Source organism: Zonotrichia leucophrys, chromosome 20, assembly GCF_028769735.1.
Source record: "Zonotrichia leucophrys gambelii isolate GWCS_2022_RI chromosome 20, RI_Zleu_2.0, whole genome shotgun sequence".
Taxonomy (NCBI): domain Eukaryota; kingdom Metazoa; phylum Chordata; class Aves; order Passeriformes; family Passerellidae; genus Zonotrichia; species Zonotrichia leucophrys.
Window position 1 is genome coordinate 8,339,702 of NC_088189.1, and position 18,908 is coordinate 8,358,609.

At 45.3% G+C, this 18,908-nt stretch overlaps 1 protein-coding gene across 7 annotated transcripts in view; it reads right to left on the reverse strand.

The window, feature by feature from the left end:
- Window positions 1-18,908, reverse strand: part of EYA2 (EYA transcriptional coactivator and phosphatase 2) — an 87,136-nt gene that overhangs the window by 3,409 nt on the left and 64,819 nt on the right. For all 7 annotated transcript variants that reach the window (XM_064730143.1, XM_064730142.1, XM_064730141.1 and 4 more), the window contains exons 10-14: window positions 8,827-8,916; window positions 3,455-3,513; window positions 2,516-2,676; window positions 1,460-1,574; window positions 751-872 (exon numbers count right to left, since the gene is read on the reverse strand). In XM_064730143.1, coding sequence (XP_064586213.1) covers window positions 751-872; window positions 1,460-1,574; window positions 2,516-2,676; window positions 3,455-3,513; window positions 8,827-8,916 — 547 coding nt within the window. The remainder of the gene's footprint in view (window positions 1-750; window positions 873-1,459; window positions 1,575-2,515; window positions 2,677-3,454; window positions 3,514-8,826; window positions 8,917-18,908) is intronic.

Below are 18,908 nucleotides of genomic sequence, written 5' to 3' on the forward strand. Positions count from 1 at the left end.
TTTTATCTGGACACACACCACAGGCAGAGCTAACATTCAAGCACAGGATCTGGAGTTATCTCCTAACTGAACTGGCTGCAAAGTTCTTTGCTTTCTTTTCAAACTGGATCTTCTTTTGAGGCAGATCCTCTCCATCTCATGACAGCCACTGGCACTTGTTTGCCAGCCAAGGACCTGCAAGTGCTGCCAGGTTTCTGTGAGCTTTGTGACTGTGGTGCCCTGCTCAGGCCACCAGCTGGCAGAATGATGTGACACTGGTGGCATTCAGTCTCCAGAGCCCTCTTCTGTTCATTCTGGTTGCAGTAAAAACATGAAAATGCAATCCCCAGAGGCTCAAACACACCAGAAAGAACAGAACACAAAGAAGCCCCAAGCCAACCCTACCAGTAGAAATTACTCACAAAGCTCATTCAGCACACTTGACCCCTCTGCAAGAGCAAAAGGATCCAAAAAGTGTTTCTGTAACAGGTCCAACCTTCCAGCTGGGTGCAGCTGGCCATCCCACAAGCAGCCAGTGCTCCATAGGGTGGCTACATTTCTGTATATCTGGCTCACTTCCCCTTGGAGACACTTGAGAAGTGTTTTTAGACAATTTTTTTCCCCCTGCAGTCTGTACTAGGTTAAGTGTGGGAGTCAGGATGTGAATTAGACATCTCTAAGTAGGGAGCTAAAAATAAAGCTACTCATTGCATGACTTAGGGACAAAACTTCAGCCTGCCTTAGGTGAGGCCTTAGTCAATTTGTTCTTACCTGTTTTTGTTGCACTGTAAATGTTTTCAATGGGGAAGACAGTGCCCAGCCCATAGAGAAGCACTTTAGCCAGAGCTGGTATCAGCTGAGTTGTGGTGACCAACACATTCACACAGTTGGGCCTAGGAAACAGAAGTTATTAGAAATCTGGGTTTATTTCTTTCATCCTGGATTAAAAGGTGGTAGGAAGCAAACCCTTCCTGCCACTGGAAGTTCCTGAGCCGATGGGGGATTTTGCAGCCAGAGGGAGATAATGTGAGAACCATAAATGTCTTTTGATCAGCTCAGTAGAATGAAAAAAACATCAACCAAAGTAGCAGCAATGATGCAGCCTTACTGCAAGCTTGCCAGGATGTCTTTGGTGGGAATTGGAACACAATGTAGTGATGTCCATGCTGGGTTCTGTGAGTGAGCATGTTCAGGGACAGACTGGCTGTTCCCTCTCCATTTTTGTAAACCTGGAAATGGAGCCATGGCTGAGGGAGCCAAGGAAAGGCAAAGACAAGGATTGTTTTGCTTTTCTCAGTTCCCCATCCCAAGCTCACCCCAACCCTTGGTAACTCAGCCTGGCAAACGTGCAGACTGGCCTCCCACAGGCTTGGCCAGCAAAGCCCTGCAAATGTGTCTCAGTTTGTTTAGAGGGGGAAAACAAGGGAAGCAAAGGAGCTCCTGGATCAAACCCACAGGCAATTCCTGGAGCTGCTCTTACCTGGAATGTATCAAATTCAGGGCCTTCAGAGCATGGGTGAGCCAGAGATCAGTCAGAGCCTCCAGCTCTGCTCTCAGCTGCAGCCAGGTCTCCCTCTTAGGAGCTCCTATCAAACCTGCAAGCAGGGAAAGCACAGAGAGGGAATTGCATGGGGATGCCAAAGGGCACCTGCCTGTGCTCTGAACTCTCCCAGTGCCCCTCTCTTGGCCCTGGTGCCCTCCCTTTGTCACTGCCATGTCACCTGAGCTCTGAGGCTCAGCTGCTGCAGCTCAGCTTCCTTCCCCTCTGCTGGGATGGTTCAGTCAAGCACAACAGCAGGACCTCCCTGGAACAGCTTGCTTGGAGTGAGCACAAAGCTTGCATGGGAAGTGAGCAAGAAGATGAAGGGCTGTGTGAAGTGGGCAGTGACCTGGCCAGAGACACACCTGAGGCCAGGATGGTTTTGTTTCTCCTTAAAAGCCATGCCCCATTTTCAGTGCCTGCAGGGCAGACTTGTCCTCCAACCAATAAGTAAGTTGTGGTGATGCTTTTGAGTTTTGCTTCTTTCTTTTCCTAGTCAGAGGGAAACCTGCACTGATTTACTGACAAGGAAGCTGAGAGTCTCTTGGAAGAACTGTCTGGAACTAGGTGAGATGAAGGAACCCAGGGAATCCTGATTTCTGGTATTGTTTTAGGGGAGTTAAAAACGAGTATCTATAATACAAGAAAGCCTTCAGGCAGCAATCAGACATGCTGAGTAGAAATAAAAGGAGATATTTACTTTTGAACTGTTTGCTTGCCTGCTGAGCATTCTGGAAAATTGGAGAAGGTTGCTTTCCTGCCAAATAAATTACAAAACAAACCCCCACACTGGGATCTGAGTCTTTCTCAAGCCACTAACCAGGTATTTTAGTGACTCCCACAGCCCTGCACAGATCCCCATTTCAGGGTGACTGCGGGGGCGCTTGCTCCGTCACCGTGAAGCTTCACATCCCGAGGCCCCTGCACCTCCTCCAGAGATGGCCCTGCAGCTTTTGGGAGGGCAAAGGCCTGCTGGGGCCGGGCAGTGGCACTCACCCCCCACGTTGTTCTTGTAGGTGTTGTACATCTCTTTGACCCGGCGGTAGCGGAACGCCAATTTCCGCATCCAGTCCACGCCGCCGTGCACGCCCGAGCCCAGGCACAGGCTGGCGCTGGCACTGGAGCTGTGGAAGCCATCTGCAGAGAAGTTGTACGTGCTGCAGGAGGCAAGGGGAGAGGTCAGTGTAATTACAGCCTGCGCAGCGCCAGCAGGGAGGGGAAAGGGCTGAAAAGAAATGTGGGGACAAGAGGCGCACACAGGACACGCTGTACAGAACTGAAGTTCATCTTCAGCACAATTAGCAGCGCAGATCTAAAAAAATGTTCTGTTCCTGCATCAATTTCTCACAATAATCATCCATAAAACCACTAATTGCAAAGCTCAATATGAGCTCTGCACATTTCATTCTTTTCCTTTTGTTGCTCTGCAGGCAACGCTTTGGGAAAAGCAGATGGAATTGTACAGAAGCAGTTTCTGTGAACATGATGACCCAACTCACACAGGTTTGGTGCAGTCTAGGTACAAGTTTCAACAAGGATCTGGCATGGGAAAGTCCAACTCCTCTCTACTAAGCCCATCACTACAGACTGGACAGTGGGAAACCTTTCAGTCTGGTTTTGAAGCATTTTGGTCACAGCTGTGACAATTGTCTGGTTAAATCATATATGAAACTGGTGTGGTCTGACTGGAGCTCAACCTAATTTAGATATATTTCCCAGAATGGTCCAAATCTCAGCATAATCAGGGCCTGAGAGAAGGCACAGACACAACAATGTGAGAGAGGGGACTCTGTACTTGTGTGTGCTCAATGAATGCAGACAGCATGGAGCCAGGAGGGGAGACAGGGCAGGTCTGAGTATCTCTGGCCAGCCCCTGCTACTCCCAAATGGCTGGGACTGCCTGTCCTGCAGCTTCCAGCCTGGGACACCCCATACCTTAGATCCTGACCATTATCATCTGATGAGACATCATCTATGTGGATCTGGTCACAGTCCTAGGAGACAGATGGAAAAAAACCAAACAATAGTGAGTAAATGTTGTGGGAAAAAAACTGAAATAATGTAATGCAAGATTACTTTAATGTCAAGGAGATAAAATCTTACAATTTGCTAGTATTGTACGTCTAGTCAATTAATTGTTAGCAACAAGTATCACATAGCACTTGCACAAAATATGAACAGACAGAGAGTGTGTGTGAGATCTGCTGTTATCTAAGGGCACAACAGCTCTTGAATAACACAGAGAGTGGAACTCCTTATGCAGACAGAGATGGAGATGCTTGTGGTTTAGCCAGGAAAACCGAGTTTTTTCTACTCTGTATGCATGATAAGGCAGAGACTTGGCAGCCTTTCCCCCTGTGAGAACACTGCTCTGGACAGGAGGTGTGTGCCCACATAATTACAGGGGAGAAGACCTGTCCCAGGGAGATTTCCAGAGATGCCTGTCCTGCCTGTCCTGCTGGTGTTTTCCCAGTTTGCTCTGAGCTGCCTTTGATGTGCAGGGAAGCTGGGCTGAAACACTGAAGGCAACAAACAGACTGAGCTGAGGAATAATGTGTGTCAATAATGAGGAAATCTGTGCACAGGAAATTTAACCAGAATATACACTTGGAGCTCAGCCTGCATCAAGAATGTGCTCGAGATCTTATCTTCCAAAATCCCTCATTGTTCCAATGGGGGAGGCCCTGCCTCAAAAATGTGAGAAATGTTATTCCTCTGGTTTCTTTCCCAGTCTCAGCATTAAGATTAGAAAGAAAAATTGGGAAGTTCCCCCTGCACCTTAACTCTCCTTTCTCCATGAGCCTTACGGGTGAGAGCAGAACAGAAAGCCTGCAAGCTGGTGAACAGTATATTTTATTTTGGTTGATTTTTCAACAGAGTTTAAAAGCTGTGACAGCTGGTACCACAGAACTGTGGAGTCAGAACAACTGCAGCTAACCAAGGTAATTCTTCACCACTTCAGTATTCTGTAAACCACAGAATTTGTTTTACCTTACACAATGATGAGTTTGATGAATTACTTTAAACTAGCCCCTTTCAAAAAATGAAAAAAGAAATCCCCAAACAAGTAACCAAACTTGTTGTCAATGGCAAAACATGACAGATAGTTCTTGTCCATATTAATGAGATTTTCTGCAGCATTTTAGATAATTCTCAAAATGACATGCAACTGCATCTTGTTCTCATCTCATCAGCCCTCTTATCATCAATGGAGTATATATTGCTGTATATAACTGCAGCCCAGCAGCTGAACAGCAGATCCCTGCTGGCACCTCTCTCCTCCAGCCCCAGAGCTGCTGTGACCACGCTGGGTCAGCCCACTGCACCCCAGCTGCAGCACTGCATGAAGTCAGGGGAAAGGCATTTGTGCAGGGATCTGCTTTTCTCGTTTGTGAATGGATTGTTCTGTACACTGCAGTGTGACAACAGTAGCTATCACATTTCTGGGTTAATAAAACACCCTGACACTGCCTGAGACGCTACCTCATAGCTGAGCCTCTCGTGTTACCCCAGCCACAGCCTGCACCTTCCTTCCAGCCCTGCTCACAGGCTGCTCCTGCATCCCTGCAGGCTGCCCTGGCATCCCAGTGAGAGGGGAAGCACCACACTGAGATCCCCCAGCTGCTGAGAGGAGGAGGGTGCTGCAATGGCAGCAAGGAAACCCGGCCCAGGTTTCACATCTGCTGGTTCTTCAGCTGGGATCTCAGGTGGGTGGTGTGTGACACACACAGCCTGTGTGTGAGACCTCCCTGCTGGTTCTTCAGCTGGGATCTCACACTGGATGGTGTGTGACACACACAGCCTGTACCTCACACAAGTGTGTGAGGCCTCAGCCAGCCCCTGCAGCTCTGGGCACTGAGCTGGTTTTACTCTTGGAATGTCTCTGGGCGCTGCACAATCTGCCTCCAGGTGGGAGCAGCCACATTTAGGGGAGCCTGAGCTGTTTTAAATGGCACAGCTGGCTTGGAGCAAACCTCTGCTGCCTCCTGGTGAAATACAGAGCTCCTGAGAGCTGCTTCTGTTATCCCCCACATCCCCCTGAATACCTCATGCAGGTATAAAAGCAACTTACAAAGGCCCACACAGTCTATTTGGGGAACAGGGCTGTGCTAGAGAGTTTCAAACATCTCATGGATTCACTGATCAGTGGAGCTTGCATCCCTCATTAGGAGGGGTTAACCCTCCCCAGAACACAAAACCTCCATGGCTCCCAAGGGCAGCAACCTGTAAACACACACTAATCCCCTTGTTTGTCAGCTCCTCATCCCCCTGCCAGTCCTCCTGTCCCTAATACCTATTTTCCAGACAGCTGGACAATAATATCCACCGAGGGGCTGGGGTGGAAGGTGCTGCTCTTTAGCCAGCATTGTGCTGTGAACAAAAGGCAGCTGGGAAAAAAAGCACAACCCTGGAAAGGCCAGAGTTTGTATTTTAGCTTCACTGTGATTTTTAACCCTGGGTAAATTCTTTTCTCCCTGATTCCCCTAGAAAGGGGAGCAGAGAGGGAGAATATCTGTCAGGTGAATATTTGCTGATATCCTCTGCAGCATCATCTTTGTGCAAACACCTTGCATGGCTCACACTTGCACACTGCAGGGATTTCATCTGCCTGCAGGACTTAACTTGCTGACAGAGAATCCCTTTCTCTAAAAAGACTGAAAGTTTTCAGTAGGAGTCTAAGACTTCTGCAGTCACCCCCCTGCCCTGGGGACCAGTGATCAGTGTCCTTCCAAAACCACCCTGAGTTTTGGGGTGAATCAGCTGGAATCTGCTGCCTACTGCTCTGCAGCACTGAGAGAGGATGGATCTGAATAGCTCCACCTGAATGGAACTGCACAGCCAAAATGCACTCAGCTAATGCATCCAGGAAACAATTACCTGAATCCCTTCTGGGCAGATCCTAAGAAAAGATAAAGCCCTGGCTAACCAGAGTTTCAGATTTTTCTTTTTTTTGGTTACATTCCAGTTCAGGCTCCTCCCTCACATTTTGAAGCCAGCTTTTTCCCGGTGACATCACGTCCTCACCAGACTAAGGAGGATCACACAAATTCCACCAAGGGCTGTGCAAACCTTGCTGTACCTATGGACAAATGTTTTGTCCTCATCAGGCACTTCTGGGAATGTTTCAGAAGGGCTTTGCACCCTGGCAGCACCTTTTCCTCTGCACAGCACTGCAAACTGCAGCCAGCAGAACAAACCATTCCCCTGTGCCAAGGCAAGGGAATTGATTTCCTTGTCCAGCCTGCCTCTCTGGAAAGGATGGGTGACATTTCTCCCCTCTTTCCCCTTGTTCCACTGTCAGTTCTGGGCCAGCCATGCTCTGGTTATTCCAGTCTGCTGGACCCCCCCAGAATGGCTGAACCTGGATTTGTGCCAGAGAAGCATTTTTGTGTTTCAGAGGATTCCTGCTGTGGTTTCAGGTGGGAAACTCTCCCCCTGCTCTCTCAGCTGTAGCACAAGAAATGCTCAGAAATGGTTTCTGCCCTGAGCAGTTCCAGCTCATTTTGTGTGGTACAGACCTGCACTGCACCACATGATGGTGCTAATGTACATGGTAATGCTTGTGGGGCCACAACTGAATCTATTCCTCTGCTGGTTTTTACAAATCCCTTTTTTCATTTTTAAGGATGTCATTCACTGCATTTTTTAAGCCCAGTACTCAGTGATGTATGATCCTTAAATACCACTCTGTGAATACACAAAGGTGGCTTTTATTTATCATCCTAAATGAAGGAGTAGGGTGGGTAACTCTGGGTGACTCTGTTGCTGCATATTCTTCCAAACTAACATGGCTTTTTTGGAAAGCAAAATTCTGTAAGGCACATTTACTTTTCTTTAATTCTCCATCATCCATCAATTTTTAATTGGAAAAGCTCAGCTAAAACCAAACCACCAGTGCCCAGAGCTGTTACTGAGTGACAAATGTGCACAATTTGATGAAGGCCAGACAATTTGCTGCTTCATTTAAAATTTTAGGGCAGTGAGGAAAAAGGAGAAAACTTATTTTAAAACTTGCAAAAGTCTAAAAGGTAGAGGGGTTTTGTAGGGTCACAGTGCAGGACATGGAGCTTTGTTGCATCACATGAGATCTGATGGGTGAAAGGTGATGGTTCTGTAGCAAATATTATCACTACTTAAATAACGCCCCGGGCTACCAAAGAGGAGCTCTATATTTTTTATCCCTAAGAGAAAGATTTTACTTTGTACTTTCTATGCCCTCATCACAAACTCTCCCTATGAAAAGAGTTGAAAGAGGAAAAAATCTGTCAGTTCAGGCGCTTGTCTTTAAAAGGAAATAATTCCCAGCAAGTGACACCTGAGGGCTGCAGGAGCCAGGGACAGGAAAGGCTGTGCCTGCCCTGACAGAGGGGACCACACTGCAACCGAGCCCTGGAGGAACCACAAATTCCCACTCAACTCCTCCGGCACAGAAAAAGTTCTCTCCTTTCATCTGGCACAGAAACAAATTCTTCCTTTTTCAAGTGAAGGGAAAAAAAAAAAACCAAACCAAAACCACAGAAGTCTGCCCAGGGATGCCAGGTTTTTCATCTCCAAATGCCTCCAAGCAGGGTTTTGATTCCAGGTGCCCAGAGCTCAATCCCCACCTCATCACCCTGTGCTGATCTGTTCAGCTGAGGGCTCTGGCTGCAAATTCCAGCACATTTCCACCCCTGCTGCTCCTCAGCATCCTGCCAGCATCACCTCGCCTGCTTTTACCACACACTCTAAAGGATTTTTGCTTTGTATGAGAGAGAGTCAGGTCTATCCATGTCACCAGCAGGAAAAATTCTTCCTCTTGTTCTGTTACATTGAAACTCCCATAATTTCATCCTGCAGTATTCCTGATCCTGAGCAGAACCTCCTGCTCTGTCTCTGCAAAACCTTCCTCAAGAACAAAGCAACATTTTCAAAACATCTGCTGTGGCTCATAGCAAATTGCTGCCTGCCCCCATAGGATCTATGCTAATTTAGCTAAATAAAATTATCAAATAGCAAATTTCAGGAGAAGCAACAGCAATGTCCTCATTATTACATTTAGTAATAATTTAATAAATCTGCAAATTATTAAATTTAGTAAATTTAATAATTTAGTAAACCTGCAAAAAGCCATCATTGTTAACTGACTATTTAGAAAAAAAGAAATCCTGAACACAATGGAAGTGTCAAAGTGATGCTTCCAGTAAGCCAACTAAGGTCCACCTCTCTGGGGTCAAAATAAAAAGTTTCTTGGCCAAAGCCCCCAAGTTTGTAGACCACATGCAAATGATTACAGAGAAAGATGTTAAATAAAATAACCAGCCACATACCTCCAGGTCATTGAAGAACAGATGTGTATCTGCAAGGTTGAAGATCATTTCTTCCATCATGAGACCTATCCTCACAGAGGTTGTGGTATCCTGTCAGGGGAAAATCAACTTTTTTTCATTCACTTTGATTTTCTTTTTTGGGGAGAGGTGTGGGGGCTGGGAGATCTTAGACCAAACCCAGGATCTACACATTCCTATTTCTAAGATACATTTATTAAAGTAATTTTACTTCCCAACTGTATTTTAACATTAACATGATTTTCCCATCCTTTCTTTTGCTCTCCTAGATAAACAAATTCTGTTCTTTGAAGGATGTCTGTGACTCCCCCTGACCACTGACAGCCCACACACTTCAGATGACACAAAGCTCCTCTAAACACCTGAAACTATGCAAGAATTGCTTCAGTAGTTTAGACAAAAAATTGATTTCCAGTAGCATCAGTAGTGACTGGTTTGAGGGTATTACCCAGCAACACAACATTCAGAGGGTGATTCTTTCCTGACTTTTCCTTCAAAGCAACAATTCCATTTCCATTTCCATAACTCTGCTCAGGCTGGTAAATAAGTTGCTGCCTACTTATTTACCAGCGTGAGCAGGGTTAAAACAGCCCCATGCTAAATAACACAGTAAAATCCTTGTCCAATATAACTATTGCTGCTCAGGGCAGCAGCCTTGCAGAGCCTCAACTGCAGCCCCAATGGCAGCAACACCAAATTATAACATTGCTTAAAAAAAACCAAATAACATAAAATTTAAAAAAAAAAAAAAAAAAAAAAAAAAAAAAAAAAAGGGAAAAGAAAAGAATACAAGCCACAGCACAAATTCAGGACAAGTTCATCTGTCACTGCAGCTGGTGCTGGGAATGGCAATGCCCCCAGTGCCCTGACTATTTGCTCCCTGTGATTCTCCTGTCCCAGCAGCTCCCAGCCCAAGCACCTGTGGGTCTGATTCAGCCCCTCCTGAATCTGCCTCCTGGAAGGGAAGGACATGGTGCAGAAGCTCTGGCTGCCTGTGGCATTTTTAAACCACTGAATGTGAAGATGCACATGCTGGCAGCTCTAAAATATCTCCTGCACCTTCATAAGGACAACTGAACTTTCTCACACCCAGTGACAAAACCTTTAGAGAATTCCACTGGAGGGGGATGGTGCTACCTGCAGCTCTACTCAAGTGAGTTTGGTTAATTCACCCTAGAAAATGAATGTTTTCCCCAGCTGAGGCAGCACTGAGCCTGTGGAAGGGCTGTCACTTCACTGCCCCACCAAGCCAGCCAACCACCCCTCCTGCCCCCAGACAACCAGCCTTGCTCCTAAATCCACAGCAAGAGCACAGAAACACGTGGATGCAAACAAAGTTACCAGCACTGCATTTTCTCATTCATCAAACAGTTCAAAAACAGAAGCAAAAACAATCTGTATTTAATTTGATAAACAGTCACAGCACAAAAGCATTGTGCCTGTTCAAACTGAACAGCAGCAGACAACTTGGAAAAGCCCACATTCCCATAACAGAATTTTCTTTTTGCTGTTAATTCATCTTCAGTAGGTCAGGGATCTCATTCTGATGTGTAAATCTGCCTTGCCTTAGCATGGTGTGTGACTTCAGCAGAGGAAACCCACCCAGTCAAACAGAGTTTGAGCAAATCTGCTCTAATTCTCTGCAGATTTCTGTGGCTCCTGCTGTTGCATGACAGCACAGCAATGAGGAGCTCCAACAGGGAGCACAGTGCAGGAGGGTGAGCACATTTCAATCAACCTTTGTGGCAGACACTGCTGACATGGGTGGTGCACTACACACCAAGCTAATTACTGCACATTCCTGCTGAAGCTCTCTTTAATTAGAGCAGAATGGCTGTGGCTGCAGCCATGTGTGACTCACCAGCCCTGTGCCCATTACAGAGAACTCTGTCACTCATATTAAACATTCTTGTTGCTGCCCCACAAACAAGGGCACAAAGTAAAAACTCCAACAGGCCTGCCTTGAACATGTCTCTCATTTTCAGCCCCAAACCTGCTCCCCTGATGAGGCGCAGGGACACAGACATAATCAGGGCATTTCACTGTGGCCCCATAGGAGCAGCACTGAATCAAATTTTACTGCCCAGGTGTAGTTACACGGGGGAACTGTTTTGAAGAAAATATGCTGCTAGGAAGAAATTATTTTGTAAAATGGTTTTTAATGAAGCAATTTATTTTTATACATTTCAAGGATCATTAGCTTTTAAAACTCTTTCAGGAAATCTCATTGGTTGCTATCTGTCATTTATCCTCTAAGTTTCATTTTGGCTTTATTGGTATTAATCACTAATGGGGAGTAGGAAACATTTCCACAGTGTATGAAGTTACCTTCTCTTTAACTAAACAATATGGAAACCAAACTGTAAATGGGGGTGTGGGGGGGTAATCTTTCTCTTGAGGTACAGAACATGATGGAATGAAAACAAAACAGAAAAATGCACTTTACCACCCAGAGGGGAAGTCATTTGGGGAAATGATTTGGCACCACTGCGTCCACAGTGTGGACATTTCCTCCTCAGAAAGGCACAATTCCAAGTCCTAAAGAGGCTGATAAAGTTGTAAGGCCAAGCAGCAGTCCCAGAGTGACAGAGGTGTCCAGAGGCACGAGGCCAGGGTTCCTCCTGCAGTTATTTATGGGCAGTGCTGTAGCATCCACAAGCACCAGACCCAGACTGAGGTTGTGCCCACCCTGAGGAAAGACACAGCTCCTACAGCTGTCAGTTCAAGGAGGAATAAACAGGAAAATCAGGCTGCACCAAAATGGGACTGGCATATCCAAATCCTCTGTACAGTGTGTAAATAATCAGAAAGAGGATTATGGAATTTGTGTGAAGATGCTGATGGAGGGCTCTTCCTGGGCACAGAAACCCTGTGCCACCAAAGGACATCTCTGTGCTGCCAGTGGTGCCCATGCAGGAGCAGTGTGAGCTCAGCAGAGCAATGGGAAGTTCCCAGGGATCCCTGCTAACATCCTGCTGTAGGAAAAGTGTGCCCAGGAGCCCTGGGAAGGAGTTCCTCACTAACACCTCCAGCCAAGGCCTCCTGATGCATGGGAAGCCCAAGGACCACAGACGGCTTGAAATCAAATCTCCTCCAGGAACCACTTTTTGCAGTGAAAACAGATTAATCTAAAAACTCAGCCCTCAGTGCTTGTTTAGTAACTCTAGAAGAGCGAGGTCCTCCCTGTGCTAATCTCAGAGTCATGCTCTCACAAACAAGGACAATGAGAGGCAGGGGTGCAAAACAGGCAATAAACTCCTTCTGTAAATAAAACTTACAGCAGCACAGAGTATCCCCACATGCCTCATCTCTGCCATGCTCCATTGGTGGAGTTTCCTTTGGGGTCAGAATGTAACAGCCCCACAAATTACTTTTAGTGCAAAGCCCCGGTGCTCAGACCCAGAATTCCTGATCCTCCCATGCACAAACCTGGGGGAGACAAGCATCAGGAGGGAAGGGATCATTCTGGATTATTCATTCCTTCTCAACACACCCTCTTCTCCCACTTCCAAAGACCAGAGCCACAGTTTCAGAGTTGCCCATTTCTCCTCAGGGCACACCTTGAGAGAAAACCCAGAGAAAGCCCCCAGTCCCTACTGCTGCTTCAAAAACAACAAGGGATCAAAACATACAAAGAATAAGTCCTTTTTCAACATTTTGCTCAGAACTGTTTTCTCTAGAGAGCATCCTTGGACACGTCCCTGCTGTTTCTGATGGGCTGCTGCCACTGCTGGCAATGGCCACCCCTTGTAAGAGATAATTTCCACTCCCAGTGAGGCACTGCCAGCCCCAGCTCCACATCCTCCACATCCACTTGCTTTGGGGAACTTTGCTGCCTGTTCAGCACATATTCCTGCTCGAGGAAAACATGGGCAGCAGCAGCCTGTGTGTTGTAAAGGAAGACTAAAGCAGGAGCTCATTTTCCTTCATATCCCAGTGGCACAAGCTCACACATTGGTTTCCAGTGCTGCTCTTAGTTTGGCCACTTGAATGCACTGTTTCTAACCCTTGAAGTAGTTCTCTACATTTGAAATTGATTATGTTTTAAATATTACAATTTGAGTTCAGTTATGTCCTCCGAGCTACTAATACCTCACCTAAAAATAATTTCTGTTTCAGTTTTCATTTTTAACCTTTGTTTCAAGTAATAATAAGACAGAAGATTGCTAAAAGGACCTTGCTGAACAGCCTTCAGTTTGTATTGAAGACAATTTCCATGAAAACTGGAGGTGAGCAAGCAAATATTTCCCTATGACAGCAGTGGGAAGGCAGATCTGCTCACACCACACTGTATTTATCAGAGCAAAGGGAATGCAGAATGTGCATGCACACCCAAATCAGCTTTAAGTGCTGCCAGGATGCTGCAGTGTGCACTGTGCTGGTCCCCAGAGCCCCTCCAGGAGCCCCCACTGCCGGAGGTGCTGGCTCTATCTCCACAGCAGCCCTGGGGCATTGAATTATACAAACTGTACCTCCAGCATCCTCCCAAAGGCTCTGCATTAAAATCACCCCTGAATTACACAAACTGCACCTCCAGCACCCTCCAAAAGGCTCTGCATTAAAACCACCTTTAAATTACACAACCTGCACCCCCAGCACCATCCCAAAGGCTTGTTAAACCACCTTGAATTAACAACTGCACCCACCCTCAGAGGGCTCGATTAAACACCTTGACATGATTAAACTCAAACTGCACCCCCAGCACCTTCCCAAAGGGCTCTGCATTAAAACCACTCTGGGGCATTGAATTACACAAACTGCACCCCCAGGACCCTCCAAAGGGCTCTGCATTAAAACCACCCTTGGACATTGATTTAAACTCAAACTGCACCCCCAGCAGCATCCCAAAGGCTCTGCATTAAAACCACCTTCCCCCAGATCTCCTGAACACTGATTTTTCATGCACTGCTTCTCCTTGCCCTAGAGTATGCCCTAAAAGCCCTGTATTTGTCAGCACCTGCAGCTGGTGCAGGCTGCGTGCCCACAGCCAGCTCTCCCCTCCTGCACACCGTGGCTCTGGAGGGAAGCAGCAAGCAGGTTTATCTCTGGCAATCTCTCAGTGCAGGTCTCTCCAGCCCTGGCTCCACAGCCCTCTCCAGGCTCTGCCTTGCAGGTTCCCTGTTCAGACTTGCACAGGGGCAGAGCTGGCTCCTCTGACACTGATAACAAATCTGCTTCTTGTCTGACTCTGCTCTCCTCAGCAACGTGACAATTACCTCGACATTGGGATTGGCAGCACAAAGTCATCCTGAGCCTGGATCCTGCATTCAGACACCATCACCTCCCTTAAAAACCCCACCAAAATAAAGCCCCAGCATTTAAAACTAATCAGTCCTTTTAAATCCCTGCCAAATACCTAGTTATGCCGTGAGCAAATAATTACTTTTCTACAAGGAAGAAAGTATTAATTAAGAGTATTCAGCAGACTCCTATTCTATGGGGTTTATCTGCCACAGGTGTCAGCCAGAGGTGAGAGACGGATTAGGATACAATCAAGGGCCTTCCAAGTTAAATCTCCTCCTTGTGGTTATCTGTTAATAACCAAGTTGTCACCAAAAGAAAGAATTTAATAGTTTTAATTGAGTTTAATTACTTGGAAACGCCTGGAAAATGGACCAGCTTGGTTGGTAGCATAAAAAAAATAATAATAAAAAAAATTCAAAGATAGAAATACCAGGGCCACATGTTTGAACAAAAAAAAGTCTGTGAGAATAATCATCCTTTCGTTGTAACATTTTATACCTTGATCAAAATTTGAGACATGAACAAGACTTTCCCAGAATAATGGGAAATTAACCATGTGCATGAGTTCTAGTTCAAGTAAATTCATGTCTTTTTCAGGAAAAAAACACATTTCACTCTTTTACCAACTACACCTAAGTAGCTTAGCTTGCAATTTTATCTCTTTAATAACACAGGCTACAGCAGACTGAGTCTCTCAGAGCTTTCCCAGTGAGAGTATTTGTGACAAAAGTTGTTTAAAGTAAGGAAAGTAGTTGAGGACCTAAAAGCCATTTTCAGAAGTGATTTACTTAAGGGACTACACTTCAGGATTTTTTGAAAAGGACCATCCCTTTTCAAACAGAACCTCTCAGTTTTTCAGGGTCCAAACTTTTCCCCACCAAAATAAAGGCATTATTTATAAAAAGATTGATACATCCAGGTTTATTGGACAATTTACTGAATTTAAATGATTAGTGTCATAAGACAGCACAGTGTGACCTTGTGGGAAGGCCATGATGGAGAGCAAATGTAGCTGAATCCCTTTTCTTCAGATACCTTTTCATATTCACCCTTCCTGTGATTTTAGGGGCACTTCTAAATGTTCTTACTGTCTACTGAACAACTCCTTTTACTGTCATGTCTCTTCACATATGGTTGGAGATTATTCCAATAACCAAATGGGCACACAGGCAATTAAATCTCACATTTAGGGTCACACAGAGGGTGGAAAGTCTCTCCTCCCTCTGGAAAGGAACTGTGCTTGGGGACAGGCAGCAAGGACCACACTAATTTATCCAGGGTCTGAACCCATCAAGCCTGAAGTGGATTCCAGTCCTGTGGGAAAATGTACTTAAATACAGGTTAAAAGCTGGGCCATGATGCTTGAGGATAAATGGGAATTATTTTTATTTAGTAACACAAAAGGTTCATGACCAATACTCTACAAATAATTTCTTTTTACTGTACATGGCATACATTTCAGAAAAGGGAGTGGAATTTAAACCAAATTAATCTTCATTTCCTTCCCCTCAGCACAGGAAAGTCACTGTATTTCTGTATGAAAGCCCTTGATAGCCCTGTGAAAAATACAAAACTTCTGGAAAGCTTGGTGGAAACACACCATGGACTATAATCCTCAGCACAATGACATATTCTGCACATGCAGCTTCCTAAGAAAAGCCATGTCCCCTTGGTTTTTCAAACTTTTCCCCCTTAAAACTTCAGTCCCAATACAACCAAAGCAGGTTCCCCTTCCCCGAGCTTGCTTAATAACCCAGCATTGTTTCTGCTATTTATTTTATGTCAAAAATAATCCTGTAACAGCCCCAAATGCCACGTGTGCAGCTTGCCCAGAGCCCCTCCTGCTGCCCTAAGCTCCAGGACAAGGGGCTCCATCCCCAGGAGCTCAGAGCATCTCTGTGCCCACCTCCAGCCTGCTGGGATCTGCTTTTGCTGCTCCTCATCCCGATGACAAACGCAGATGTCTGCTCCCGAAATACACGTTTGAAACAATCAAATGGCTGGAGTTATTTACTCCCTTCTCTCCAATAATGAGCTGAATAATTGATATAGCAGCATGTCTAAAGTAACAGACTTCTTTATTACCTGCAGTGATTGAATGGTTCTTTAATTTAACTTAAAAAGGCATTAAACACAAGGTTTAGCCTCCAGTGGGTAAAAAAATCTCCGACTTCCTCAGAAAATCCTTTCCAAATTGTATTCATCTTGACTTAATCCATGATCTACTGAGTGAATTAGGCTCTATTTGTTTTGAAAATCTATTTTATGGAGTTCCAAGGGCTGTGTTTTCCTTAGGAAGGGCTTATTCTGCCTTTCTGCCCAGGGTGCCTGCTAGCAGCCCTCAGCAGAGGCCTCTGCAGGTTCTCAACGTCCCAAGGTGCCCCACACATATGACTAACAAAATGTAAATAAACACAGCTGAGCCAGGAAGAAATTGGAAGGTTTTCTCATTAAAGAAATAAAATAAACAGATGTCCTTAAGCACTTTGGCTCATGTTTGTCAAAGGAATGGAAAACTCTCAGATGTTTGAGCAGCAGTCATGATATAAGGCCACATCTCAAGCGAGAGGAGGGGAAAAAAGCAATGCCCTGGCACTCAGAATTAACTAATAGTTCTCAGGGGAGGCCCCTTTTGATTTGAACCTTAGCAACTTCTACAAATAGTTTTTAACAGCCGAGCAATAAAATGGGGTTTTATTCCTTCTCAGTTTGTAAAGTAGTAAAGGACAGGCTGGGCCATTAGGAGCATGAATCACCAGCAGATTTGATTAAATCCCCATGGTGTTTCAATCAGGTCCTGCCTTTAGGGTCCTGGGAGAGAACAAAGCAGGGAAAAGCACAAGCTACTTGAAACATTGAAGCCAGGGAAGCGGGAAAAAAAAGAAATTAAAAAATCAAACCTAGGGTTTTACAAGGATCTCGAGTAGAGCCAAGGAGGAACTTTTCAATGACTTTTTTTTTAAATTGGAAATTATAATTCATTCAAAGGAAAGCTTTTCATAAGAACATGTAACAGCCAGTGAAACTTTTGAGGAATAGGGTTTCTTAGATCCACAACATCATTTCTGGTGAGAACAAGACAGTCCAGTTCACAGCCAGCACACAGCAGCTATAACATTTGTTCCAATGCTAGAAAATCATATTTATGTCCTGTCCTCAACTGGGCCAAGCAGAAACTTTTGCTACTCTCTCCAAAAGGTCCTGCTATGATTGGTGGAGCCTCTCCTGGGTGACTGCAAGTCTCTCATCAGAGAGCCAAGCCCATGTTTGCACAGGCTGGAAAGCTGAGGGCATCTCCTGTCTGCTCACGGCTTGAGCAAACCTCATGCTGCCACTTCTGAAACACAAAAGCATTAAAAAAACGTGGCTGTCACAGAAAACCTGCTTCAAACAAGCACCTCTGGGGCTCTCTGCAAGCCCTCCCTGAGTGCAGAGAGGCTGCTCCACATAAAGCACCCACACAGGGCAGAGTCACACAGCGGAGCTGCATCCCTTCCACTGAAGCTTAACCCACACCCAGAGCTTTGCATGATTTTAAACCAGCACATAATGTGCTTTACACATTTGCAGTTGTTTATTTCTTAGTTTGAGCTAATTCCAAATGCTAAACAATCTCAGAAATTACATGGCTCTTGCATGGAATTGTCTAGATCTGAACTCCCAGGTATCAGCAGCACTGTCAAAGTGCTGATAAAGAACCAACACAATTCAAGAACTTAGACTGTCCTATTGTTCAAATCTCGAAGTCCAGACTAAAATAAAATCCTTGTCATTTGACTAAAGGATTTTGGAGTACCTTGCATATAAAGGTGAATTTTAACTCCAGTTTTTACTTTACTCAAAAGTACTTTACTTTACTTTATACTTCAATCCCAAGAAGTGGGGATGCAACACAGAACAAGAATACACATTCTTGTAACAATACAAAATACTAAGAAAAGGTACTGGCTTCACAGAGCTCCCTCAAATTAGGGAAAACAACACTCCCACTGCTCCCTTTTTTTCTTGATACCAGTTCTTCGAAAAGCATGAGAATGAAACCACAGTATAACACTTGAACAAAAGCTTCTGCATCTCTTTCAGTCTGAGAAATTTTAAGGCTTAGACAACACAGGTTATGGAACAATCTTGCAAATATCCCAGCTGGGGAAAGAGGAATAGAGTCATGATTATTTTTGGCACAGGACTGCAAGCAGTCTCCTCATATTGTTTCTGAATTACTACCACCAAAAGAGTCTTTCTATGTCAAACAAGCCCCCTGACTTTTACCCAGCTCCTGTGAAAGCCCAGCAGCACTGTTATGGATTTTGAGCCATTTTTCCCCACTATATTCAGTCAATGATCTGGGGACAAACTTTTGCTGACCTGGCCAAGCCTGCAGCCATCTCCTGTGGAGCAGGAGCTCCATCACACACACCAAAGGGTTTAAAAGGCTCCATGGACACCACAAAAAGCCACAAGGGTCTCCATCTGTTGAGGTCTGTAGGCACATGGTAAATATTCTGCACCCATTCAGTGATCAGAAAGCTGCAGAACAGGTTTTATAAACCCTCCTGAACATAATACCCAGGGTTACCTGCCTCTGCAACTTTTGGGGAGTTGCCTTTTCTTGTCACCCTATGACAAAGAAATTAAGACCAAATTTCTGATGACTCTGCAATCCATGGGCTACAGCAAAGGGTTTGGGAGGAGAGGACAAAAAGGAGCAGCCTAGGCTGGGTTATTCATTCATGCTTCAACTTTCAGTACATTTTAGGCTTTAACTGCTATTGGTGCTGTGGGCAAAGTATTTTTTAAACACCTGAGAGTAACTCTCAATG